A 27,802-nucleotide genomic window follows, 5' to 3' on the forward strand; every position below is an offset into this window, starting at 1 on the left:
TTTTCCTAACATGAACACATAGTGCAGTGTCTGAACTTTATCAAGACAGGCTCCAACATGTGCTATCCGACCTTCAACCCTCAGGTCAGATGACCCCATATATAGTACAGAGTACCGTATAGTATCTAATACTGAAATCCACAAGCACAATCAGTTATTATCATGGCTTTGGTGACCTTTAATACCACTGACATGGGATTGCCTTTCAGTCCTTGCAGTCACAGGTTGCCATAGAGAAGCTGGCACATTCCAGAACATTCTAAGGTGCCTCCGGCATTGCCTTTCACTCATCTGTAGATAGCTGCACTACTTACGATATACCCATGATCGGGCCAATGCTTGCTAATGCAATGGACCCTGGTCGCAGGATCCTGACCTTCTTGAGGCTCCGTTGTCTCTTGCTGCTCAGGCCATTTTTCTCTTCCTGACCTTGGGCCCTCTTCCTCCTTATCTGGATGAGAGCCAGCAGAAAGGCACAGTTGCCTGGCACCTGTATTATCTAAGCCTCAGTAGATCTGTGAGCGAATTGAAGTGGTAAATCTAATGAACATATTTTTTTACAGATTTGTCTTCACCTCAGAGCCACTAAACCAGTGCTAAGTCCTGTTCCTGGCTTCAGTCTAGCCATGGCATCCCCGCCCCAGACCTTCCAGGCAAAGGATATCATGAGGACCTGAGATGGGCGTTCCTCCCGTTTATACATGAATGAGTACAGAGACATTGCTCTTTGCCCGGGGCGATGAGAGCCATGTTTGAGAACACTCCCTCTGACACTATTCCACTTGCCTCCACTACCCTCAAGGCTCTATTGAGAGCCCATTGCCTTAGCACATGAGCCCTTGTCAGGCATCACCAATCATCCAGGTGGATGGGGGTTTGGAGTCAGGAGTTGGCTGCCCTCCACCAGCTGTGCCCCTTGGAGGCATCCACCTCCCTCCCTCCATTCATCCCTGCCTCTGACAGCAGCAGATTGCAAATTACACAGAATGAACAGCAGCTCCACACCTTGCTGGGATATCGATGTTATGAGACCCGTGAGTTAGGAAGAAACCTGCTGCCGTGTGGGCTTCAGTATAGAGAGGAGAACACAGCTGAGCATGGTTCTTACCCAGTTGCCTCATGATTATTAGGGTGTCCCTTTAGTCGGCCACTTGTGCTGACCTTGAATTCCGCCCACCCAAAGAGGTGAGAGTTGAAAAATATTGTGTGTAACATTTGAGACTCACTCCACCACCTTCTACTCTCCCCCGTCACCCACCAACTTCCCACATCAACCTTCACCCAACAAGTATAACCATCCATCTCCCCCTGTCACCATTGAACCTCCCCCCCTTTACCCTTGCACCTATTGCCATACACCTCCACATGCCTTCCCTCCCCTCTGAATCTACTCCCATTACTGTCCCCTTTTCCACTCTGACCCTGAGTCCTCCCATTATTACAGCCACCTGTTTTTTCCATTTCCAAGATGCCACCCCACCCCAGCGACCATCCCCCCACCCACCCCCCACCCACCCCTCCCCAAGCCGCAACCCCCATGAAACCTGCAGCTAGTCAACTATCACTCTGGACCTGCCACACTACCACATCAATACCATCCCCCCAACCTCTCAATGTGTCAGCTCCCTTTGCTGCCAGTACCCTCAGTTCAACACCCAGGACCCCACCCGTTGACAGCACCTACCCTGCCCCCTAGGGCCATCTCTCTAGGACCATCCCTGCCCAGAAACCTCCCTCCCCCATCCAGCCACAGGACCTCCATACCCAGCAAGCCAGACCCTTCCCTCAATCTCACATTGCTGCACCCTTACATTCTCTTGCTGTCCCCCTCCCTGCCCCAGACAGTTTGTCTTCCTTCCCCGGACAACTATCCTCCCTTGTCCAGCCCTCGCTCGACCCTACCCACCATTCCACCCTTCACCCATCGCCCGAGTCCAGCCCTTGCTCGACCCTACCCCCCTTTCCATCCTTTGCCCGTCTCCTGTGTCCAGCCTTTGCTCTACCCTATCCCACTTCCACCCTTTTACCCTTCCACCATTCGCCTGCACCCCCACCTCCTTCCCCCACACGTTTTAAAAACCTGGACTGAACAGATCCAGTATATGCAAATGTTAATCACTTTCAGCTGAATATTCATTTAGCTGCATGAGAGAACTCTCACTAGGACTATTTAAAGGGACAGGCATCCAACTTGCAGGTGAGGTGCTTTTGACTTATTTGTGCTGTTGCAAACTTTGTGGAAGTTTGTTTTTGTAAGTCTTTTGATGAGAATCCATTCAGGGAGGGCAGAGGATTTGACCACTAGTGTGCTGTTGATGTGTGAACATGCACCATTATGTTGTTTAATACTGACTATTCTGGCATGATTCCTTCCCCCTGAAGCAGTTTGCCATTCCAACTGTCTTCAGGCCTCCAGAGGGTGGCTGTTTGGAGACAAGGGCAATCCCTCTGCACCCAGCTGTTGATCCCCCTCCTCTATCTGACCGCATGTGGGCAACAGGTATAGAATAAAACCCATGCAGTCACAAGAAACATTGTGGAGGAGACTATCAGTGTGATAGAACAATGGTTCCACTGTTTGGAGTTCAGGGAGAAGCGCTATAATACCCACCAGAGTGTGTCCTCAAGTTCATAGCCGTCTGCTGTATTCTCCACAACCTTGTCACCATGAGGGAGCAGCCATTGCCACCAGGCATATGGAGGCCAGCTTGGGAGGAAGAAGAGAAGGAAAAGGAAGATGAGGAGGCAGAGAGGACACATCGGGAATCTCTTCACTCTGGACAGGTTGTGCAACAGTGCCTGCTCAGGTGTCACTTCCCTTTGGAGTGCATCCTTGAATCACCAAGGCTCCATTATTCCATTATCATATAAGATCCTGTAACACAGCATCACTTTGGCTAAGATCCTACAATGAAAGACAACAATCATTACCTTGTCTTAACATCATTATCCAAAAACAGATCCACTTATACAAATAAAACTGAACGATTCACCCTTGCGCGACCTTCATGCCCGTCTTGAAGGTGTCTTTGCTTGACCTTCTGCTCCTATGCAGTGCTACCCCAGTGGCTGCAGCTGAAGGCTGCTGATTTTCACTTGGGGGAGGCTGCAAATGTCCATGTACAAAGTCCATGAGAAACCTTGAGCCCAGAAGACCCAGCTTTGGACTACACCGTGTTGGCCTGGGTGGCAGCAGACAGGGCTGGGTAGATGGCGGGCAACAGTCAGGGAACTTGCCCCTAATTACTCGCCACATGCTCATCCTGACTCTGTACTAGCTTCTAAAGTTTGTTCAATGCCAGTATCTGAGTTGGTGGCTGTGAGTGTCCGATCAAGTAGCCTCACTTGTTGTCCGGCGCAGCTTTCTCTCTCTTTTCCATGTGTGGGTCTGTGTGGCTGGCCAGGCAGCAATTCTTGTCTGAAAGTAGAATATCAGAAGGACAGGGTTGGGATGAAGGCATGGATGTGGATCAAAAGCAAGAGGGCCACGATCACACCACCAGCAACTTGCACTTCATGACAAATAGCAGGATGAGGGTGAGGTGGGAGTGAGAAGGGGCATTAGGCAGGAACCGACTATCATCCTCAATGTTCATGGCCATGCCAGATGCAACATGCTCTTTTGCAGCCAGACCCATGATGTGAAGCACTATTTCCTCTGTAGGCTCAGGGAATGCAAGAATTTCTATTCCCTTCCACTCCTGACTTGCTCCCTTACGTTACGTGTTACCTTGTACTACAACATAGCGGGACGAATGTCCACCAATATGTTACACCATGGCCGGATTTTTCCGGCCCCATTGGCGTCAGGCATAATGGTGGGTGGTTGGTGGGGGGGGAGGGGGGGGTGCGATGGGTAAGGTATAATATGGTGAGGAGGCCAAAAACTGGCTTTATGCCGTCGTAAAAGCAGTTTGCAATCATCCTCTCCAAACATCAATGGCGGGCCATGTTTCCCATGCTGGGTGTCGGGAACATTATTTTAATACATTTGCGTATCATTTTAAGCCCTGCATGCCGGAATCATCCCCCCACCCACAGGTGGGAGGGGAGGGGGAAGGCAGCACAGACAGACTGAAGGCCTTCAGACTTAACCAAGAGAGGTTCTTAGTACACCCCATGCTAATCCATGCATCTCTGTCTTTCATCCTGCAGGAGGAGATCATCAGGATCATGGAGCCTGGTGATTTGGCAGTGTGCCTCATGGCTTACAAAGACCAGAGAAGAAAAAGAAGAGAGTGGCGGACGCAAATGGAGATGCACCTCCCTCAAGATGAAGAGGTGGCAAAGCCTGCTGCGCACACAGCTGAAAGCCATGGCAAGCCATCACTCGTAGGCTCCTCACTAGTCCCAGGATCCATAGATGATGCCTATGATTCTTGCAGATGACTGAGAACCAATGTCACTGAAGACTATGCATGTCCAAGGGACTAGTTGGTCACATATGCCATATGCTGCAGGATTTGGTGCCAAGGGGACATGGAGGGCATCCACTGCCATTGGCTGTGAAAGTGACAGCAGCACTCAATTTTTATGCCACTGGCTTCTTTCAGGGCTCCACGTGACCTCTGTAGGAGATCAAAAGCCTCCACCCACAAATGCATCCATGAGGTTACCGATGCCATCTTTGCGAGGGCCACACAACTTTGTGCATTTCACCCGGGACCAGGATAGCCAGGATGCAAGAGTGATTGGATTTGCCCAGATCTCGGGTTTTCCACAGCTGCAGGGTGTGATCGACAGCACTCACATGGTGCTCAGATCTCCATCGCAATACGCGGTCAACTACAAGGGCTTGCATTCACTGAATGTGCAGCTGGTGTGTGACCACCACAAACACATCCTGTAGGTTTATGCACAATTTCCAGGGCATGTCCACAACTCCTACATTCTCAGTAGGTCTCAGATCCCTGACATCTTCCAGGGTCCACAGAGGTTGCAGGGATGGCTCCTCGGGGACAAGGGTTACTCACAGAGGACGTGGCTGATGACACCCGTGTGGCGGCCTCAGACTGCAGCAGAGCGACGCTATAATGAGGATCATGCTGCAGCTCACAACTTGGTGGAGCAGACCATCGGGATGCTGAAGATGAGATTCCGGTGCCTGGACTGGTCTGGTGGAGCCCTGCAATACAGTCCACAGAGGGTGTCACACATCATCATCATCTGCTGCACCCTTCACAACCTGGTGCTGCAACGGGGAGAGGAGCTGGCTGAGTAGGAGATGATGGAGCTGCAAGTCTCCCTCGCTGAGGAGGACATCAGTGCGGATGAGGGTGAGGAGATCCTCAAAGGTGATGATGGTGTGATGAGGCCCTCGCACTGACCAGATGAGGCAGGCATGCTGGAGGCCCTCAGAGCTGCTAGATTTGTGGAGGGTGATGACGACATGCAGTGAAGGGACACCATAGATCCTCACATTGCATCTGTGAACGTTTGATTCCAGTCTGGCTTATGTCACCTCACTTGTGCTCTTTGAACAGGGTCATATCATGGAGATGCAGCAGGGAAACTTTAACTTCCCCTGATCCTATGGCATCCGTCATGAATTGAACCCTTCAGGGCCAAACTGTCACCGGAACGGACACAGATGCTGATGAGATGGGGGGTGCCAGCAGCACTTCGAAGATGCTGGGAGCACAGAGAGAGAATGAGGGAACTCTGTGTCACCAACACAGCAGATTCTGGAAGCAGTGATAAGCCCCATTGAGGTGCAGACATGACTGATGTGTCCAGTGACAGTGAAGGCGCATCATCAGTGTGCTGGGAAGGTTAAACAAAGCACAGGGAAGAGGCCCTGGACCGAGACACCTGCCTCTTATCTTGTGCAGGAACCAAGGATTCACATCTGAGTGACACGAACACTGCTCATCAGAACAAGGAGCCATAGGCAAGGAGGCATTCTTGGGAGTTTATTGACAATAGTGAACATTATGTACAAGTGATTAACACCCGTGCCCAGGCTGTGCAACTACATCTTAATCTTCCCGGTGGGCACCGCGGGGACTGGGGTGTTTTGTTGACCCCTTTAATCACATCTTAGTTTGATGTTTGTAAGGTTCCTTTAAAGTTTTTCCTTGATTTTACAGCCGACCTGACTTAGGGGCTGTGCTTGTTTTCTCCCTTGTTCTTTTTGCTCATTTAGTTTATTGTTTTGACTCAAAAGAGTTACATCTTAATCTTCCCGGTGGGCACCGCGGGGACTGGGGTGTTTTGTTGACCCCTTTAATCACATCTTAGTTTGATGTTTGTAAGGTTCCTTTAAAGTTTTTCCTTGATTTTACAGCTGACCTGACTTAGGGGCTGTGCTTGATTTCTCCCTTGTTCTTTTTGCTCATTTAGTTTATTGTTTTGACTCAAAAGAGTTACATCTTAATCTTCCCGGTGGGCACCGCGGGGACTGGGGTGTTTTGTTGACCCCTTTAATCACATCATAGTTTGATATTTGTAAGGTTCCTTTAAAGTTTTTCCTTGATTTTACAGCTGACCTGACTTAGGGGCTGTGCTTGATTTCTCCCTTGTTATTGTTAATTTAGTTAATTGTTTTGACTCTACAAGAGCTACATCTTAATCTTTCTAACCCTGCCACTACAACTTGGTGCTCCCCAACATCCACAGCGATGGTGGAGGAAGCTTCCTGACTGCTACGCCCTGTCTGTGATGACCTTGGCGGGCCACCTCTGGAGGGCTGAGACCCGGAGTGTGGCAGTGGCACCCTCCTCAGCCTGTGGAGCTGGAGCTGTTTGGGTCACAGAAAGAGGGGATTCGGATGGGCTGGGCACTCCTGGAGTCACCTGGGTGGATGGCCCCGGGGTGTGCACCTGCTGATGCTCCTCCCGATGGGTGTCCAAGGGTCCCTGGCTGACTCCTTGAGGAGAAAGGTTAGCTGGAGCAAGATTGAGCTGTCCTGCACCGCTCTTACGTTGGTACTGCTGGAGGCCAACTATGGCATCAGCGATGGAGTTCAGCCCGCACAGCGGTGCAGGGCCAATGGCGGCCATCATCCTACCAGTGTTGACCGTGGTGTGTTGGCATGCAGACGTTATTACCTCATCCTAAAGCCGGATGGACTCCTCCATCGTGCCTTGCAATCTGAGGAGTGCAGCGGACACCCCTTCCTGATTTTCCTGGGCTTACCTTTGCAGCTCCAGCAACTGTGACATGACCGAGTCCAGAGGCTCATCATTTTTAAAATATTTATTCATTCATTGGATGTGGGTGTCATTGGCTAGGCAAACATTATTTGCCCATCTTCAGAGGGCATTTAAGAGCCAACCACATTGATATGGGTCTGGAGTCACATGTAGGCCAGACCAGATAAGAACAGCAGATTTCCTTCCCTAAAGGATATTAATGAACCAGGTGGGTTCTTATAACAATGGTTTCATGGTCATCATTAGATTTTTAATTCCAGACTTTTATTAAATTCAAATCCACCATCTGCCATGGTGGGATTCAAACCCAGGTCACCCAAGCATTACCCTGGGTCTCTGGATTACTAGTCCAGAGACAATACCACTACGCCACCACTATGCTCAGACTCAGCAGATTTCTGGCCTCCAGCAGTCCTCCAAGTGTCAGAAACCTGGGAAGTCCTTGTGATGTGCTTACCAGGTTATGACCCCAAGTCTACTCTAAAACTAGGTCCCACCGAGGTGTGTATCACTGCGCTGGTGGAGGGTGTGAGTGTGCTCTGTAATAGGTTTTCAGGGAGGGTTTCAGCAGATTCCTCTTCTGAGCTGTCTTCGGGGCTTGTGTCGAGGTCTTGGGTCGTGTTCTCCCTCGGCTGTTTCCCAGATGTACCTGCGAAAACAAGGAGAGAAATAGTGCATGGCTGTGGCCTGTGAAACAGGACACATCACTCACGGCATGGTTGTCTGATGGATGTTGCACTGCTGGATCCTCACTTGGTGGAGCAGCACCGACCTCACCATCAGCACAGGGACTGTCCAGATGGTCTCCAGAAAGCTGGATAAGCACTGAGAGGTGTGTGCACGGCTGCACTTTAAATATGGTGCCTGGCATGAGGAAGCAGCGAGGTGATGGTGTGGCAGACGAATTGGAGGCTGCTCACCAGCAAAACCGTGTGTTTCCTGGGAATGATGATTAATGAGGCGGAATTGGGATGATCCAGCGTGAAAAGCTGCCATTGCAGCCTTCGGGTAAAACGTTCTTTTTATTGCCCACTGCTGCACTTAGTGCAAATCTGGGATGATTCCACCCTATTTCTTTGTACCTCTTTTGGAGTCAAACTATTAAACTAAATTAACAAAACGAGGGATAAATTAAACACAGCCCCTAAGTTAGGGTCACTGCAAAACCAAAGACAAAATTTAAAGGAAACTTACAACATCAAACCAAAATGTGATTAACAGGGTCGATAAAGCACCCCAGCCCCCGCGGTGCCCACTGGGCATGGAAGGCCTTGAGGGTGCCGGCCTATTTCTTTGCACATGCATTTCCTTTTGTAAAACAATCTAACAGTTGATGATTTACATCCACCCAATTCATTTTAGAGATTTCCTTTCTCTCCAATATTTGTTTCAAATCAGCAACGTCAATCTGTAACCTTTTCTCACTCACACTTTTCGTTGAATATATATTACCCCAGAAGCAATGATTAGCTAATTAAATTCAAAAGGTGTATTTTATTCCATACACCCATTGTACAAAATTATCTCACTTCAAATGTTTGACAAATAGAATCCCATATTGCCTGCCTCCAAAAGAGCCAGCAGGTTGGATTTTACAGCTCCCTGGTGGTGAGTTTGCAGTCAGGGAGTCTGTAAAATGGTACTATGCCTGCCACCTACCTTCCCAGCCCGCTGACCCCACAATTTAACCAGTGGCAGGGCAGGTGTCAGATGCCTGCCTCTGCTTTTAGGGCAATTGAGGAATGGCTACTTAAGAGCTTCATCTCACTGTTGTTAGGATTAAACCAGTGAGGCTACACCAACTGCCCAAGATGGCAGCTTTCACTGCACAAAGGACCTCCTTAATGGATCTCCAGGGCACATTGGGCACCCCCCTCAAGGGTTTCCCCCACTTGGTTCCACTGCTCCCCAGCCTGTCCATCCTGGCCCCCCCACAAACCTTGTTCCCCTCACCGGGGCCTTCCAACCTCACATTATCGAGAACTCACCCCACTTACCTTTAACTTTAACTCTATGACTCTTCGCCACTGGGGACCTGATGCAGTCCCAGCAGTGGCCACTGCTCCCAGTGACATTGCTGGGACCAGAGAGATTCTGGCCATTTGATTGGCCAGCATCAATAGCTGCAGGGCAACCTCCTAGAGAGGCGATGGACTTGCCCCCAATTTCATCACTGAGGCAGGGAAACTGGCGCCCAATAAAATCCAGCTCAATGTTTCAGCATCCAAAGTATTTTTAAGAACTCTCTTTACTTTCTTAATTTTAAGAACTCTTTTAATTTCCAATTTTGTCTTCTGCTATAGTATCTAGATCTGTTGAATGTGCTTTCATCCTCATTTTGCCTGTCTTTAATCCTTGCATTGTATTGACGCCTGCATCCAGGATCTGGTCAATTTTGATATCTGGCGATCATTGAGCCTTCTATTCTTTGTATCACTGCTAAATGTTATATTTGTTCCATGAAGGCTGAAGGAAATTACTGTCTTCCTTGGAATGTTTTCGAAGCAACATGCACCTGATCCAACTCCTTAAAGAACCAAACACCAATTAGAATCAATAAAAGCAAAATGTAGTTGCTGGAAATCTGAAACAAAAACAGAACATGCTGGAAAAACTCAGAAGTTCTGGCAGCATCTGTGCAGTCTTCCAACGAAGAGTCATATTGGACTCAAATCGATAAACCAATTGGAATCGGTTTCCTGTCCAGATGAAACATCTTAGTATAGTCAAATAATTTAAACTACTACTGATTCTAACCCCAAATTGAATTTTGTCAATCTTTTATACAGTCTATGTCCATGATATTTTCTTCCATAGGATTACCACCTGTCTTCCGAAATCTATCAAATTTTGACCAAACATCATATACATTTAACAATTCATTTTTCTTGTAAATTTCATCCAAGAACTTGATTGAAGGTCTAAACCTTCATCAACTGTTTATTCAGCTCAAAATGACTTTACTTCTGATTTTACTGCTTATAGGAAGTGACAATGCCAATCTTCACCTTTAGGCAGCCATGTTATATTGCAGCCGGTTGGTAAAGGATAAAACTAGAGCCAATCTTTAGACACTTTTACAAATATTTATTTACAGGTTTATAAATTATAAGCATGCACCTCACAGTTTCAGTCTAGTTGAAATCTGCCAACTTGATTATTGGATGTATTTTACTTATTTCATCGATTTGCATACATATTTTTCCCTCAGCTTCTTTTGTCATTAGAGCTGTAGCATATCCCTATTAGCATGGTCGGTTTCTTTGAATCCTTTATCTCAATCCATATGGATATAAAGTAATGTGCTTTTTATACTGCCATTATGTTATCTCTAATCAATACATCTAAGCTACCCGCTCCCCTAATCTTTCAAAGTATATTATTATCTTGCAACTTTTAGCTGCCAGTTCTGTTCTTCAAGCAGCCATGTTTCAGTTAATCCTATTGTATCTGGTTCCTCATCATAAACCATTGCTTCCAGTTCTCCTGTTTTGTTTCAAATATTGTGTACATTGCTGTACTGGCAATTTAATTTGCTTTTATTAATTATTCCTCTCATTTTAACTTCATCTTAACTTTATCTGTTCTCTGACTATGTGCTTCCTTTTGTCTGTTTACTATCATCTATTTCTTTTATCTTCAGGTTACTGTCATTTCTAGTAATCCCCCACTCCTTCCCCATCTTATGAATTTTAAAGTCTTATCTAGAGCCCTATTTCTCCTTGCTATTATGATCCTGGTCCCATCAGATTTAGGCAGAGCCTGTCCCAGCAGTACCAGCTCCTCCCTGTCCTAGTTCTAGTGCTAGTGACCCTCCTTACCACCTCCGTCTTTCAGCCACACATTTACCTTCCTGATCTGCCTATCCTAATGCCAATTAGTTCCTGATATTCAGATAAAAGCAAAATACAGCAGTTGCTAGAAATCTGAAATAAAAACAGAAAATGCTGGAAAAACTCAACAGGTCTGACAGCATCTGTGGAGAGAGAAACAGAGTTAACATCTCTGTAGAAGATTCGAAACGTTAACTCTGTTTCTCTTTCCACAGATGCTGTCAGACCTGCTGAGTTTTTCTAGCATTTTATGTTTTTATTTTGGCTCCTGATACTCTCTTAGTAGGACCTCCCTGTTTTTCCCAATGTCACTGACTCTGACATGGACTGCAATAACTGGAACTTCCCCCTCGTTTTCCCCCTCCTTTCCAGTTGCTCCAAGATATCCTTCACCCCGGCATCAGGTAGGTGACACTCTCTGTAACTCTTGGTTGTGATTGAGGGGATGCTAAGTATCCCCTAACTATCGAGCTCCCTATGACTACAACCTTTTCATTTCAATTTTTCTCTCCTCAGTTCTTGGACTGCCTCTTATTCCACATTGCCATTGTTAGAGTCTGGCCATGCACTCTGCAGCTTTCATCTTTATCTCCACAGGCAGCAAGTACATTATACAGGTTGAATAGGACCAATGCCTGCCTATCTCCTTCTTTGCTTCCTCCAGGCTACCTCTACTGTGGTAAAGTGGAGTGCTCTGTACTTTTAAGAGAATGTAGTTAATCGACCACGTGACTGTATCGACCAATCGCTATACAGCGCAGGCTACTTTAGTAGCTGTAAGTCCAGAGCTGGAGGTGATTGAAGAAGCACACATTGTGTTAGTGCTCTGTTCTTAGTTCCAATTAACCACCAGTGTTTGTTAAGTAAATCAGTCTCTCTCTGCCTACGTTGTTTCAAACACTGACTAGCGTGTAGATATCAAGGGCACAGCTCGCATTCACTGGATACAGCGCACCCAGTAACTCAAAACATAAAGTCTACCCTGCTTACTGACCATTCCAACCCTCACAGGTGAAAAAGAAATGTGCAGACACCCTATTGGAAATTAAGTATGAGTTACCAACATTGCAATACATGCAAGAGAATTCACTATTATTCCAAAAAAATTGGTTGGTGGGAACATTTAAACATACCTGGTGTGTAAGGGGTTAAGCTGAATGCAATCGCAATACCATGCATTTCCATATGTTATACAGATATTCTAATGTGTACGCAACGGGTGTCAGCATTTTTCTGTTTCGAATGACGTCTAAACTCAGTTTAATTACATTCTGTTTGCTGTTGTTTAATCACTTCTCAAAATTGTTTCTATTTTCAAGGTTTGCCTCAATATTCCTGCAATGTTTTTTCAAAGGAGTTCATGTTCTTTGTGATCCAGGATATTCATACTTCCCATAGCAAACAATTCCAATTACTCAACAGCTGGAGAGTATGCAGAGCTCCAGGGAGGGGTCAGAGAAACTCATTCTTTCACATTCATTTGTGTTTATTCTTATTACTATCTGAAAATGAAAAAGGCACTGAAATAAAAGCAGAATCTTTATGACAAACTTCTTCCGAAATGTCTTTTTTTGGGAACCATCCAGAATAACTTTGGCACACTGCCCTTTCAGCATTAGAATTCCGTTTGAATCCTCCTCAGGCTCTTTCTTCTATCAACTGTCAGGGTGTAAAGTTTAATGCAGTGACTCAGTTCCTAGCAAGCAACATGCCTCTGCAAAAACTATCCATAATTCAGCCTTAAATTGGAAATCTCATTCATAGAAGCTAAAAGGTATGGCTGGTGTGGGAAATGGAAATGTCTCTATAGTCCACGTGGTTCGCTTTTCGCAAGTCAGCATTTCAGTACATTATTGGGCAGTTAACCATCCTGCAGCTGCCCTGGGACTGTTAGATGGGATAATATAGAGGGACCTTTACTCTGCATCTAGGCTATGCCACACCTAACCTGAGAGTGTATGATGGGATGATGTAGAGAAAGCTTTACTCTACATCTAACTTATGTTGTAACTGTCCTGAAAATGCTTAATGTCAATGCAGGGTGACCAAGATGGGTAGGTATTCTGTTCACCATCACTGGCGTTCCCACCTTATTGAACACACAGATATAACAACAACTTATATTGATATAGCAACTTTAATGCAATAAAAGATCCTAAGGCAGTTCACATTATAAATCAAAATGTGATACCAATCCACATAAGGAGACATTACATCAGATGATCAAAAGCTTGGTCAAAGAGGTAGATTTTAAGGAGTGTCTTAAATGAGAAAAACAAGGTAGAGAGGCGGGCGAGGAGTGGGGGGGATGTGTGGCATTCCAGTGCTTGGGCCCCAGATAACTGAAAGTGTGGCCACCATCAGTGGGGCAATTAAAATCACCCAAAAATTCAAACATTCAGCGTTAGTGAAAATGAATTAGTTAAAATAGTGCTGGTGGGTGGCCAGAATTTAAATTTCAGCCTCAGTCTATATTTGTACTCAGGACCCTATCCTGACAGAATGAGTGCCAAAACCATCTGTATTGGATGTGAGGGAAGGAGAAAAGGAGTGAGAACTTGCCTGGTTGAGACAGCTACCTCAGCCTCTGTGAGATTTAGGGATGTTCCAATATTGCCCATAAATGGATTAGCAATCCAGAGTCCTTGAGTTCACAATCCCATCAATTCAAAGAGTGAAATAGAATGCAATAGATATGGAAATTGTGGTAACCTGCTAGCAGCATAAAAAAGCCTAACCTGTTCACTAATGTCCCTTTCCTCCTATCTAGTCACGGCCTATATGTGACTCCAACCCCACACAATCTGGTGGCCTCTGAATGCCCTCACGGAGCAATAAATATTGCCTTGACAGTTACAAGCCCAGAACAAAATTAAAGGATTACTACTGGTTCATATTAATACTGGATTCTGCTTGTGGAGTATGGTAATATCGTGGTTATACGACTGGTCTAGTAATCCAGAAGCATGAGTTCAAATCCCATCACAGCCACTGGAAATTTCAATTCAATTAGTTACAGAAATCTGGAGTAAAAAGCTGAGATCAGTAATGGTGATCATGAAACTACCAGATTGTCAGAAAAACCCATCTGGTTCACTAATGTCCTTTAGGGAAGGAAATCTGCCATCCTTAACTGGTCTGGCCTACATGTGACTCCAGGCCTAGAGCAATGTGGTTGACTATTAACTGCCCTCTGAAATTGCCAAGTAAGCCACCCAGTTGTATTCAGGGAGGCAACTCACCACCAACTTCTCAAGTGCAATTGGAGCTGAACAATATTGCTGGCCTTGTCCTGTGAATGAATAATTTTTAAAAATCTGTTCCTCATAACCTGATCAGTCAGCATGGACGAGAGAGATGATAACATCAGTTGGTATTTTGAGACTACTGTTTTGTTTCCCTATTTTTAAACATCTTTTCTTTCTTCTTCAGCTATTTTTTGTCCCTACTACTTTGAAGGCACTTGAATACAACTCTAATGGTATCAGGCGCCCTTTGTACATAACCCAAATGGCCATTCTTAATATGTGATCCTAGGCAGTCAAAGTCAACTGATCTGGTAGACATAAAAAGACAATTCCAATCCTATTCTCTTTTCCCTCCCCTTCCTAATATCTCTCCAAAATCATACCGTAGGAAGAGTGGAAAAAAATACTCCCATGGTGATCTCCACTGCTCAGAGCTGAGTATGTTTTGAGAATTGTAGTTTTATAGAAAAATCCTTCTCTCTCCTCCTTTTCTTCATTTAAGCCTTTGATGATATCTCCTCCTTTTTACCCATTTGAGTATTTACAATATCTCCTCCTCTGTACTGAATGTTTGTGATGCCTTCACCTCTACGACCATAGTGAACATCTCTGGATGCTTCCTGATCCATGTCGAACCTTTGCTGATGTCTCCTGTTCAATATTGCCTCTGATGGCATCTCCCCTTGCACCTTCATTTTGAAGCTTTGCAGATATTTCTGTTTCTATTATGCAGTTCTTGATGATGGGCAGAATTTTCTAGTCCCACCAGCAGAAGGTTTTGTGATGGGCCAGAGTGGAAAATTCAGCGTAAGGGCAAAAGTCTGAATTTTGCCAGTGGAAAAACAAGTCGGAATTTTCCCCTCAGCAATTTCATGGTGGGCTGATGGTGGTTTGGCTTTCCTGTTGATCCATGTTGGGAAATCCATTTCCATGCATTAGTATGTCATAAATACTCATTAAAAATGCAAGTGGCCAGAATGATGCTCCCCCTCTCAATTATGTGCCATGCCAGCAGGAATTTAGAGTGGTCTGATTCACGACCAGATATAAGTGGCATGCAGCTGCCCACCATGACTTTGCTTGTGACTTCAAGGCGAGTGTAACAGTAAAAGCCTACCTGCAGCAGCGCTACTCCAAGTCACCAGCGATGACAGATTAGCTGTGAAAGGGGAGATTGGTGGAGGCGTCTAGTGAGGCTGCCCACGGGGCACGGTGGATGCCGCGGGGGTCTAGCTGGGCGGCACATGGTGGGTGTCTCAGGTGCCTAGCGGGTTTGGTCAGGGTGGGTGTCAAGTGGGTTTGGTCAGGGTGGGTGTCTTGGGTGTCAAGTGGGTTTGGTCAGGGTGGGTGTCTCGGGTGCCTAGCGGATTTGGTCAGGGTGGGTGTCTCGGGTGTCGAGTGGGTTTGGTCAGGGTGGGTGTCTCGGGTGTCGAGTGGGTTTGGTCAGGGTGGGTGTCTCGGGTGCCGAGCGGGTTTGGTCAGGGTGGGTGTCTCAGGTGTCAAGTGGGTTTGGTCAGGGTGGGTGTCTCGGGTGCCGAGCGGGTTTGGTCAGGGTGGGTGTCTCAGGTGTCGAGTGGGTTTGGTCAGGGTGGGTGTCTCGGGTGTCGAGCGGGTTTGGCCAGGGTGGGTGTCTCAGGTGCCTAGCGGGTTTGGTCAGGGTGGGTGTCTCGGGTGTCGAGCGGGTTTGGTCAGGGTGGGTGTCTCGGGTGTCGAGCGGGTTTGGTCAGGGTGGGTGTCTCGGGTGTCGAGCGGGTTTGGTCAGGGTGGGTGTCTCGGGTGTCGAGCGGGTTTGGTCAGGGTGGGTGTCTCAGGTGCCTGACGGGGCCAGCATGGCGCCGGTGGAGTGGGGGTGCTGACAGAGACATGATGTTGAAGGGAATAGCGGAGGGTTGGGGGTGCGGAGATCGCAGGCAGAGGAATGATTCGGAGTGGGGGTCTGGATGGAAGGGGTGAACACAGACACAACAGGGGGGTGGGTGGTCTTCATATGGCAGCAGTGGGAGGGGTGTACGCAGATTGTAGAGTGGGGGGCTGGTGGTTATTGTAACACAAGAGCGAACGCTTGCATGCACACTCGTGAGTTGGCGGGTGTTAAGGTTTGCACAAGAAGGAGGGCTTACGCAGAGACTTCTGGAGGGGGAGGGAATAGATGTTGTGGTTAGTCTTGAAGGAACAGGGGGACTTAGTGACAGATAGCCACAGTCGTGGTACTGAGGCCAAAAGGTCAGGTTGAGAGATTCAAGGCAGCCCTGAGTGTCTGTGGACATAATAGTCATGTTGAAGGTTTTAAGGCAGTCCTGGGGCTCTGCATGCCATGCTATAGGCCTATGCATGGCATGCATGTTCTGGTCTCTCTCCCCTCCTGTGTGTTGAATCGAGGTCAGGCACAGCTTGATGTGGTCATAGTCTCACAATCAGTGGGGTGTCTGGGTCTGTACCGGGCTGCAGGTGGGATGGTCATGGTCAGGGGAGGCATCTGCAGCCTGTAAATGGGGAAAACGTAATAAAGGGGGGATACTTGAAGCTCTTGTGGGGAAGGGTCGCCTCTGTAAGTGACCGTGCACACAGACTCAAGATGGGGAGTGATGAGGTCTACATGTGCATGGGGACATCCACAGTGATGGGTTAAGGGAAGAGGGCAGGAATGTCCACCATAATGGACTCCAGGGTTACTGGGGACGCTGGAGAATTACTGGAGTGAGGTCTATCTGCACATCGTGGGGTTACAGGATGATTAGAGGGATGTCAAAGTTGGTCTGGAAGTAGAAGTGCAGCACCACCATCTTCAGAACCCGAATAAATGGCACAGTTTAAAAATGAAACTGGAAATAAATGTCCAGGGGATTGGTCCGAGGCAGTGTGGGAGTCCACAGCTTGTCTCCGGGGCCCTTTCATGGGGCACGCTCATACTATTATATCCTCAACATTGAAATGAAAGGTCACATTACAGAACTCATGAACACTTTATTGAGAACTGAAAGTTGGAAGCTGTATTAAACTTGGAATGCAGGCATTGCTGGTGAATATAGTTATTTTCTTTCTTCCTTTAAAATATTGGAATGCTCACAGTCGGAAAGCCAGGTGCTGTGTTGGCTCCATTTACCCTCGTTGCCAATTGTAGTAAACTTGTAATACAGGGATGGTTTCTTGTAAGAAACAGTGAACTTTATTTATAGAATCCAGATGAGGCTACATGCTTGTTCCAAGACCAAGGCTAAAAAGCTCTGCCCCTAAGATTCCCTGTGCTTGGAGCTGATTCGTCTATACAGTCACATGACCCCCATAACAGTAAGAAATGGTTTAACTTACAATTACCACAGAAGCACTTTTACATGAGACAGCAATAGTTAATGGGCTCACCAAGGCTCCTTCGACAGCACCTTCCAAACCCACGACCACTACTATCTAGAAAGACAAGGGCAGCAGATAGATGGGAACACCACCACCTGGAAGTTCCCCTCCAAGTCACTCACCATCCTGATTCGGAAATATATCGCCATTCCTTCACTGTGGCTGAATCAAAATCCTGGAACTCCCTCCCTAATAGCACTGTGGGTGCACCTACACCACATAGACTGCAGGGATTCAAGAAGGCAATTCATCACCACCTTTCCAAGGCAATTAGGGATGGGCAATAAATGCTGGCCCAGCCAGTGAAGCCCACATCCCACGAGTGAATAAAAAAGACATTTGAGGTGGTCTCATAGAGCATTTAAATGACAGGGATGTGAGAAGGGCAGAGGCATCCAGCCATTCAGGGAGAACAGCTGCTAGATATCTGCAAGATGCTAAATCAAGCCCTGTCAAGTGCATTGTCTAATTGATATGGGGGCCACATGCCAAAAGGCATCCAATCATTCCAAAAGTCAATGCAGGCTTAATCTCTAATCCAGATCAGGCATTGTATGAGTGCTTTCATTGAGGGTGACCAAAGCATGGCTGTGCTCAAACCTCTTCCATCTTCTATGCACTAGAGATGTCAGGCTGTCGGGGTGGCTTCTTATATCTATGAGGGGGTGCCTCAGCTACAAGGCTGGAGCAGGGAAAAGTGAGTAGTGCAGATGCATTACAGTGGCTTTCTGCCTGAGAGTGAGAGGTCTACTAGAGTTGTTCAGTCTAAATTCATTTGTTGGATCTATCTGTCCACAGGAAGAAAGAGCAATTAATAATGGAGGCTGCACTCAATGCTGCCTTCTTGATAACAATGCTTAGATTGAGGAGGAGAAGAAGGGCCTGGCACCATCTAGTCACAGCTTAGAGAAAAGTCATAGTCTGAGCTCCATGGCTCAGGGGAGCCCCGGGAAGAGCCCGAGGCAGAGGAGGTCAGATCCATCCCACGGAGGCGACTGGCACGACCGAGGGTTTACTGAAGACACCTTTCCTATTTAGAGATGAGCGCGAGATAATGCAGCACACGTCTCCGATTGTCAAGAGATCTGTGGGAGGATCTAACGCCCCATGGACTGGGAGGACAGCCCCTGCCAGTGCCCCTGAAGGTCACCGTCACACTTAATTTTTTTGCAAACTGTTTGTTCCAGGGATCCACATGGGACCAATGCAGCATCTCTCAGTCCTCCACACATAAATGTATAAAGGAGGTGACGGACACCCTGTACACTAAGGATCATCATTATATTAAGTTCACAATGGATGAAGCTAGCCAGGATGACAGATTTCTGGGATTTGCAGTGATCCCTGGCTCCCCTAGAGTCAGGGTCTGATTGATTGCACACATGTCACTTTAAGAGCTCCCTGGCAGCAGACCCGGATGTTCATTAACAGGAAAGGGTTCTACTCCATTCACGTTCAGTTAGTGTGCGATCATCAGAAGCACATCATGCATATTTGTGCCAGGTTCCCACGACTCCTACATCACTCCAAGGTAATCGAGGGGCTGCAGTGCTTACAGGCTTGGCTGCTGAGTGATAAGGGCTACCCGCTGAAGAGGGCCTCAGAGGAGAGATACAACACGGTGCACTCTGTGACCGGGTCCATCATGAAGCAAACCATTGGCATCCTGAAGATTCACGTCCCTTGGTTGGACCATTCACGTAGTGCTCTGCAGTACTCTCCATCGAGGGTACCCCTCATCATCATGTTGTGTTGCTTCCTGCACAACCTGGTGCTCAAACTGGAAGTCACTTGCCACCAGGAGATATGATGGAGGCTGAGAACCCCTTGCAGGGGATGGTGGTGTGTGTCAGTTTCACCTCTGACTTCTGAGTGATTCGAATCGCTCCCACTCTCTGGGGTCTAGACCTTGGAGGACTTATTTGGGGGTTGTGACAAAGTGCAGCAGACAACTGGTTTTGGTGCAAGAAAATTTATTGAAGTCACAAATTAACTTATAACATTAGTATTACACTGAGATTATACAGACTTACAAAGTGCACTTAGTTAAGAATGGGGAACACACGGCATAACGAGGGAAAACCACGCTACTAATCCCCTTACCCTTGTTCCACCCCCCAAAACCTAACTCAATTGAACTAGGAGAGGTCAAGGATCATGCTCACCAACCAGGGTTCCTTGACAGTTCAAAATCCAGCCAAGTAAGCCGGTTGCAGTTTTGGGGTACACTCTTTGTGTCCTCTGGGGCCTTCCGTCCCCATGTGGTCCTGGTCTGTGGAATCTGCGAAGGTTCTTCAGTTGGGTAGAGGGCGCGGTTGTGGGTGGTCGATCTTCGTGGAGGGCTGCGGTTGCAGCCTTGTTGTCTTCGGTTGAGCCTGCCACCCTGTGCTCCACGCCGTGATGTTGCCTGCGGGCCTGCAAACCTCCAGATCTTCTTGCTTAAACTCTGTTTCAACCATTTCAAAACTGCCCACCCTCCTGCTAGCTGATTTCTCTCTCTCTCTCCTTCATAACTGACTGCACCAGTTATACCATCAACAAGGATATGACTTTTGGACTTTTAAACTGCTGAGTTGAGTGTGGAACCCTGCAGACAGGAGGCTAGGCCCATGAAGGCCTGGAACTGGACGTGCCCGGGCTTGTTGAATGCAGTGTGGTTTTTTTGCCTGAAACCAGACAACGAGAGGAGACAGAATACGCATTCTTCCCTTTAAAACAATCAACCCAGAGAAAGACTTCATCTTACACGATACTAATGCCAATCAAAATCTTGCATAACTAATCGCTACTAACTACTAAGGCAGGAAGGCACAATCAATGCAATTATGCGAACCCATCAATACTCCACCCATACAATGGCTTTCAGTTCAAAACTAGTTACGGGGGCAGGAAGACAATGATAAACATCATGCGAGCTCATTAAAAACAACAAGACATCGATCACCGGGGGAATCCCACCAAAGTAAAACAAAGAACTAACCTTGATTTAGATTCCGATAAGAAATTTCATGCTCCCCATACCAAGATATGGCCCCCACCCACCCCCTTTTGCCCCTCATGCCCTGCAAGCTAAGGTATGCACTGCCACTCACACACTATGCCCCCCCCCCCACATGTGCCCCATGCCAAGTTATGGCACATCCTGGTGTTCAGGCATTTTAATACAGGGTACTCTAATGGATGCCTGGGCTCCTTGTCAAGAATACATAATGAGGCTTGGCTGAGAACCCAGAAATCTATTAGCCCATTGAAACACCTCAGCCCCAGGGAAGACATTACTTGATTGACAGCTCTGGCTCTCTGATTTATGTTGCAAATTGCACAATGTTTATTTACATAAGGTAAAGAGGCTTTGAATGCTTACAGTTTATGCTTTTGATATTTTAAAGGATCTGGATGATTGACACTTTTACTGGCATTTAGTAAAAAGGAGTTTATTTCAGAAAGTGGAAAGTGATCAATGAATGGTTGTTTTTTAAAACTTTTTTTACACATCCTGTTGTCACCATATGATATTTTCGATCTATATTGTGTATAGTGGGTGAATGGGCACAGAAGTGCCATAGCTTGGCATGGGGGGATGAGGGGCCATGGAGGTGGATGGGGGGCATAACTTGGCATGGGAGTTTGAGGGCCCATGACGGCAGGTGGCAGGTGAGGTGGCATGGATGGGGTATGGGAAGTGTGTGGGGGTAGGTGAGGGGATGTGAGGGGTGAGGGATGGAGAGCCTTTCTGTTTTTATTATAACTGGGACGAATTCCCTTAGCACCGAGACAGGCCTTTTAAACAGCCCCTCTCAGCAGACAGCAGCCCCTGTACCTGCCTTTGAACTTTTTTCCGGGCGGCTATCACCCACTGTTTTCCAACTATGACCGTATAAAACAAACACAGGCCACCCCTTTGATTTGCAATTAGTTTAGGTCTTTTTACCAGCTTCTCAAACCGAGAGTCTTTACTTACGTTTAAAAATTTCAATCCTAAACTAAGAGTTATGTTCCTCAAACATATCAGTCATGAAAGTCCATATTTGTAACAGTATTAATAATGTTATGTGAATAATTAGGTTCCAGTGTTATATAAATAAACTACATCACAGTGCTTTGTGGATAACTAGTTAGTAGTGTTACGTGTATGGGCTATATTACAGAGTTACATGAACAGAATATGTCAGAATGGCACCTAGATAACTAGATTGCAAGGATATTCAATTGGCTGACATTCCAGCTACATGCATGAATTGGCTTATATGGATAGACTACATTATTTATGGATAACTATAATGCAGCATTATTTGTGCACATTGCATCTTAGTTTGCATTTACAGGCCATAAGCTATGTTACTTTATCATTGGCAAACTCACACAAGCAGCAATCCTTGAAGCCCAGGATGTACTGCACAGTCACTGAAACAGATGACAAACGCACAAGCTTCCATGGTAAGATCCACCCATTATATCGGAAGCAGCCATATACGTAAGAAGTTATAACAACCACACCTGCTGTTAAATTTTATGGCCTGGGCAGAATACTTAAAAGGTGTGAACTCTTTGGGAGGTAAGGTTTCAAGTTTGGCCATCACTGGACCCGGTCAATCATGGGGCCGTGGAGTGTAACTATATGGGCTCTGAGCTGGGCTGTTTCATGTACCTTCTGTGTGGAAATTAAACATGGTGAGTGTGAAAAATTGAGAGCAATTACTCTTTTTCAGGATAGCAATAACCTGCTTGATTTGGCACTGTAAATATTAGAGACTTACGAAGGATGAGAGATAAACACAATGCAAAGAATTATGAAGAACTAGAGAACAATTTTATGTTACTTTATCTCATTTTGTATTTTGAGAGTCCAAATTGCAGCTATTTCTCAGTTTGTGATTTTCTCCTTCATTACTAAATGTTAAAGTTTGTATTTTGCAGTCAGAATGCCAAACCACAGGGATCATGTCTGCAGCACTTGGGGAAACAACCACTTTAAGACCTTCGATGGAGACGTTTATAAGTTTCCTGGAACTTGTGACTATAATTTTGTGTCTGACTGTAATCAGCTCTATAAAGATTTCTCCATTCAATTTAAACGTACAATTTCCAAGGGGCACCCGAAGATACATTACATCACCACAACAATCAAGGATATTGTGATTTATATGACGTCCAAAATTGTGGACATCAATGGAGCTATGTAAGTGAAGCAGCAAAATATTTTGTATGATATATGTTTATACATATTTAACATCAGTGTCTGGGCAGTCTATGGGCCTCAGGTAGCCTGTGATACCCACAGTTTGAACCTAACTGTAACATGTTCATCAACAAATTCCAACTTTGAAATAGCATTTTCTCTCTCGTCTTTGTGCTCCTTCCCTGTCCTAACATCATTGGGATAGAATTCTGTCACCATACAGGCAGTAATCAGGCAGGTGGAGCATCAGCCCTGAAAATTCGTTAGGCTTTATCTTCAGTGTGTGTCCAGATTACTGCCCACAAGTTGAAGATGAAAATTCATCTCATTGATTCCTTGCAGTTCAGAGGACCCAAATGGTCACTCTTCTGTGTGAGCCAAGCTATGAATGTCAGCAGCTTCTTAACCCCAACAGGTATCATGGTATGAAAGAAATACAGCCAAAGACTTTGTTAGCATTGTTTTTACCCTGCTTCTCACCGATGGCTCAGGTGTGCTCACACTAAGCACCCACAGCCTTCCACCATCTCTCCCTAGTGTAAACCCAGATTGTAATTCTGGGACAAGTTCCTAACCAGGTGCGAGACAGTCATATCCTGACATCCACATACATAATCCCAATGGGAACTCAGTGGATAATGATGGAACCTTCCAGTCCTACCCCCATAACCCAAGGATGATCTGGCCAATTGCAAATCACAAAGCATCGATCTGGCAGTAATGAGTTAACTCCGGTAAGACTGGGCAATGTCATGGTATGTATTTCTAAGCTGTCTAAACAGTATATGTGTTAAAATGAAGGAAAATAGTTCACTCTCCACTGGCAGCTATTGGGAAAGGGGAATGTCCAGTCCTTCCCTGATTTTGTGTATAATTAATATTGGACTTGACTTATCTGGTGCTAATTCAGGGGAGAGATGGTGGTGTAGTGTTAATGTCACTAGGCTGGGAATCCAGATGGCCAGGCAAATTCTCTACAGGCACAGGTTCAAATCCCACCATGGCAACTGGTGGAATTTAAATTCAATTAATTAAAAAATCTGGAATTGAAAGCTCATCTCAGTAACGATGAGTATGAAACTATCATCAATTGCTGGGGCAAAAAAACCCATCTAGTTCACTATTACCCTTTAAGGAGGGAAGCCTGCTACCCTTATTAGGTCTGACCTACATGCAAATCCAGATCTACAGCAATGTGGTTGACACATATGAACATATGAATTAGGAGCAGGAGTAGGCCACTCGGCCCCTCGAGCCTGCTCCACCATTCAATAAGATCATGGCTGATCTGATTGTAACCTCAGCTTCACATTCTTGCCTACCCCCGATAACCTTTAACTCCCTTGCTTCAATAGATAGATCAAGAATCTATCTACTTCTGCATTAAAAATACCCAAAGACTCTGCTCAACAGATTTTTGAGGCAGAGAATTCCAAAGTCTCATGACCCTCTGAGAGAAAAAAAAAGTGCTCATCTCTGTCCTAAATGGGAAACTCCTTATTTTTAAAAATTGACCCCTCGTTATAGATTCTCCCACAAGAGGAATCATCCTTTCCATATCCACCCTGTCAAGTCCCGTCAGGATCTTGTATGTTTCAATCAAGTCACCTCTTACTCTTCTAAGCTCTAGCAGACACAAGCCTAGCCTGTCCAAACTTTCCTCATAAGACAACCCACGCATTCCAGGTACCAATCTAGTAAACCTTCTCTGAACTGCTTCCAGTGCATTTATATCTTTCCTCAAATAAGGAGAACTATGCTGTACACAGTACTCCAGATGTGGTCTCTGAAGCATAACCTCTCTACACTTGTATTCAATTGCTCTCACAATAAATGATAACATTCTATTAGCTTTGCTAATTAGTTGCTGTACCTGCATATTAACCTTTAGTGATTCATGCACGAGGACACCCAAATCCCTCTGCATCTCAGAGTTCTGCAATTTCTCGCCTTTTAGATAATATGCCTCACCTAAACTATCGATATTCATTTGTAGCCTCTTCACATCTTACTGTCCTAACTATCTTTGTGTCATCAACAAATTTAGCAACCATACGATCAGTCCCTTCATACAAATCATTTATATAAATTATAAAATGTTGAGTCTGCAGCACTGATCCCTGTGGCACACCACTCATCACATTCTGCCAGCCAGAAAATAGCCCATTTATGCCTACTCTCTGCTTCCTGTCAGCTGCCAATCTTCTATCCATGTCGATATGTTACCCACTATACCATGAGCTTTTATTTTCTGCAATAACCTTTGATGTGGCACCTTATCATTAGCCTTCTGGAAATCTAAGTACAGTACATCCACCAGTTCCCCTTTATCATGTTACTTCCTCAAAGAACTCCAATACGTTGGTTAAACATGATTTCGCTTTCACAAGCCATATTGACTCTGCCTGATTACCTTGAACTTCTATACGTCTTTAATAACAGCTTCTAACATTTTCCTTAGGACAGATGTTAAGCCAACTGGCTTGTAGTTTCCTGCTTTCTGTCTCCCTCCCTTTTTGAATAAAGGAGGTACATTCACTATTTTCCAATCTAATGAAACCTTCACACCTGTCGGGATAGGCTCCGCCTCCTCACAGCTCTGAATTGGATAAAGCGGTCCTGGAAAAGTGAGTGAGTGAAACCTTCCCCGAATCTAGGAAATTTTGTAAAATTAAAACCAATGCATCAACCATCTCATTAGCCACTTCCTTAAGACTCTAGGACAAAATTCATCAGGACCTGGAGACTTGTCAGCCCACAGCTCCAACAATTTTCTTAGTACCGCATCCCTGGTGATTGTAATTTTCTTGAGTTCCTCCCTCTCTTCCATTTCCTGATTTACGGCTATTTCTGGGATGTTACTTGTATCCTTTATAATGAAGACGGATGCAAAATACCAGTTCAATTAATCTGCCATCTCCTTACTTTCCATTATTAATTCCCCAAATTCACTTTTGTCATGAAGATATTAATGTATATAATATTTTGGAAAATATTTTTCTTTTAAAATAGAAGTTTGGTCTGCAGGTCTGTCTTAATTGGATTACAGCCAGCTAGTCTGGGTGCTTTGATATGTACTAGTTTTGATATGTAAGAGAGATAGTGTGCATTTGCTTTTTTTTGAATAGAGCATTCAAGAAGTGGGGTGAAAATTGATGCCTTTCTAACAGCTACCAAGCAATATGTTTATATTACTACTAAAATTGGTATTATGAAAGGGGTTTCATTGTTAAGAGGTGAAGTTCAAAGAGGCTGTTGATACAATGAGAATTAACATTCATTGGGGCTGGTAGGTATGACTTCAGTAATTTTTTGGGTATGCAGGCAGAGGCAATGTAAGATCAAAAGGCAGCTGCATGCCTCCAGCTGGCTCCACAGTGGAAAGAACCTCATTGAATTCGTAAGGTGAAAATGCTTTGCCTGGTGTTTTGGTTAAATCCATGGGTTGTTGCCTTAATGGAGATTAGTTTGGGAATTTGTTAAAAGCTATGATAGTAGTAATTTGTAGCCATGTGTACATATATTTTAACCTGTATAAATTAATAAAATGTTTCATTTAGTTTAATGTAAAACCTCGAGAACTGGGCATCTGATTCCTGAATTTAGAGTCGCATCTCAAACATAGCACTTAAAATTATAGGTTATGACAGTTGTTTAAAGTTTCCCTCTGGGATTTTAAAAAATAACTCCACTTTACCAACTGCATTCGTCATAACACTTTCTATAGGACCAATGCTCAGTTTGTTAATTCTTCTTTTAAAATACCAAAAAAAACTCTTACTATCTGCTTTCATATTTCTAGCTAGCTAGTCAAGATGAGCTGCAAACTATCTATTCAATTCATCTGACATCTCATTTTTAAAAAATTGTTCGTGGGATGTGGGCTTCACTGGCTGGGCCAGCATTTATTACCCTCCCTAATTGCCCTTGAGAAGGTGGTGGTGAGCTGCCTTCTTGAACCGCTGCAGTCCATGTGGTGTAGGTACACCCACAGTGCTGTTAGGGAGGGTGTTCCAGGATTTTGACTCAGCGACAGTGAACGAACGACAATATATTTCCAAGTCAGAATGTTGAGAGAATTGGAGGAGAACTTCCAGGTGGTGGTGTCCCCATCTGTCTGCTGTGTTTGCCCTTAGACAGTGGTGGTTGTGGGTTTGAAGGGTGCTGTCTAAGGAGACTTGGTGAGTTCCTGCAGTGCAGTTTCTACATGGTACACACTGCTGCTACTGTGTGTCAGTGGTGGAGGGAGTGAATGTTTGTGAATGGGGTGTTAATCAAGTGGGCTGCTTTGTCCTGGATGGTGTCAAGCTTCTTGAGTGTTGTTGGAGCTGCACTCATCCAGGCAAGTGGGGAGTATTCCATCACACTCTTGATTTCTGCTTTGTAGATGGTGGTCAGGCTTTAGGAAGTCAGGAGGTGAGATACTCGCTGCAGGATTCCTAGCCTCTGACTCACTCTTGTAGCCACAGTATTTACATGGCTAGTCCAGTTCAGTTTCTGGTCAATGGTAACCCACAGGATGTTGATAGTGGGGGATTCAGCAATGGTAATGCCATTGAATGTCAAGGTGCGATGGTTAGATTCTCTTTTGTTGGAGATGGTCATTGCCTGGCACTTGTGTGGCGCGAATGTTACTTGCCACTTGTCAGTCCAAGCCTGGATATTGTCCAGGTCCTGCTGTATTAGGACACAGACTGCTTCAGTACCTGTGGAGTCACGAATGGTGCTGAACATTGTGCAATCATCAGCGAACATCCCCACTTCTGACCTTACTTTGGAGGGAAGGTCTATCTACAGCTGCCCAGCCAGTGTATAGCTTCTATCGTATTGCTGGGGCCCCAAACACCCAGCACTCCGCTGAGGTCACACTCCAGTCTTGATTTTTAACTGCCCAATAAAATGGCCTTGCAAGCCATTCAGTTCAAGGGTAATTAGGGATGGGCAACAATTGATGATCTTGTCCACATCCCATGAAGGAATAAAATTTTTAAAAATTAGTTTCAATGTAAATCAGGACACGAAATTTAGATTTCATGA

General features: G+C 45.6%; 1 protein-coding gene across 1 annotated transcript in view; it reads left to right on the forward strand.

Moving 5' to 3' along the window:
- The first annotated feature begins 21,974 nt into the window (after positions 1 to 21,974).
- The window catches only part of LOC144685060 (mucin-2-like), a 131,364-nt gene continuing 125,536 nt past the window's right edge, over positions 21,975 to 27,802 (forward strand). The window contains exons 1-2 of the mRNA XM_078549594.1: positions 21,975 to 22,023; positions 22,504 to 22,765. Coding sequence (XP_078405720.1) covers positions 21,975 to 22,023; positions 22,504 to 22,765 — 311 coding nt within the window. The remainder of the gene's footprint in view (positions 22,024 to 22,503; positions 22,766 to 27,802) is intronic.

Source organism: Cetorhinus maximus, chromosome 9 (assembly GCF_964194155.1).
Source record: "Cetorhinus maximus chromosome 9, sCetMax3.hap1.1, whole genome shotgun sequence".
Taxonomy (NCBI): domain Eukaryota; kingdom Metazoa; phylum Chordata; class Chondrichthyes; order Lamniformes; family Cetorhinidae; genus Cetorhinus; species Cetorhinus maximus.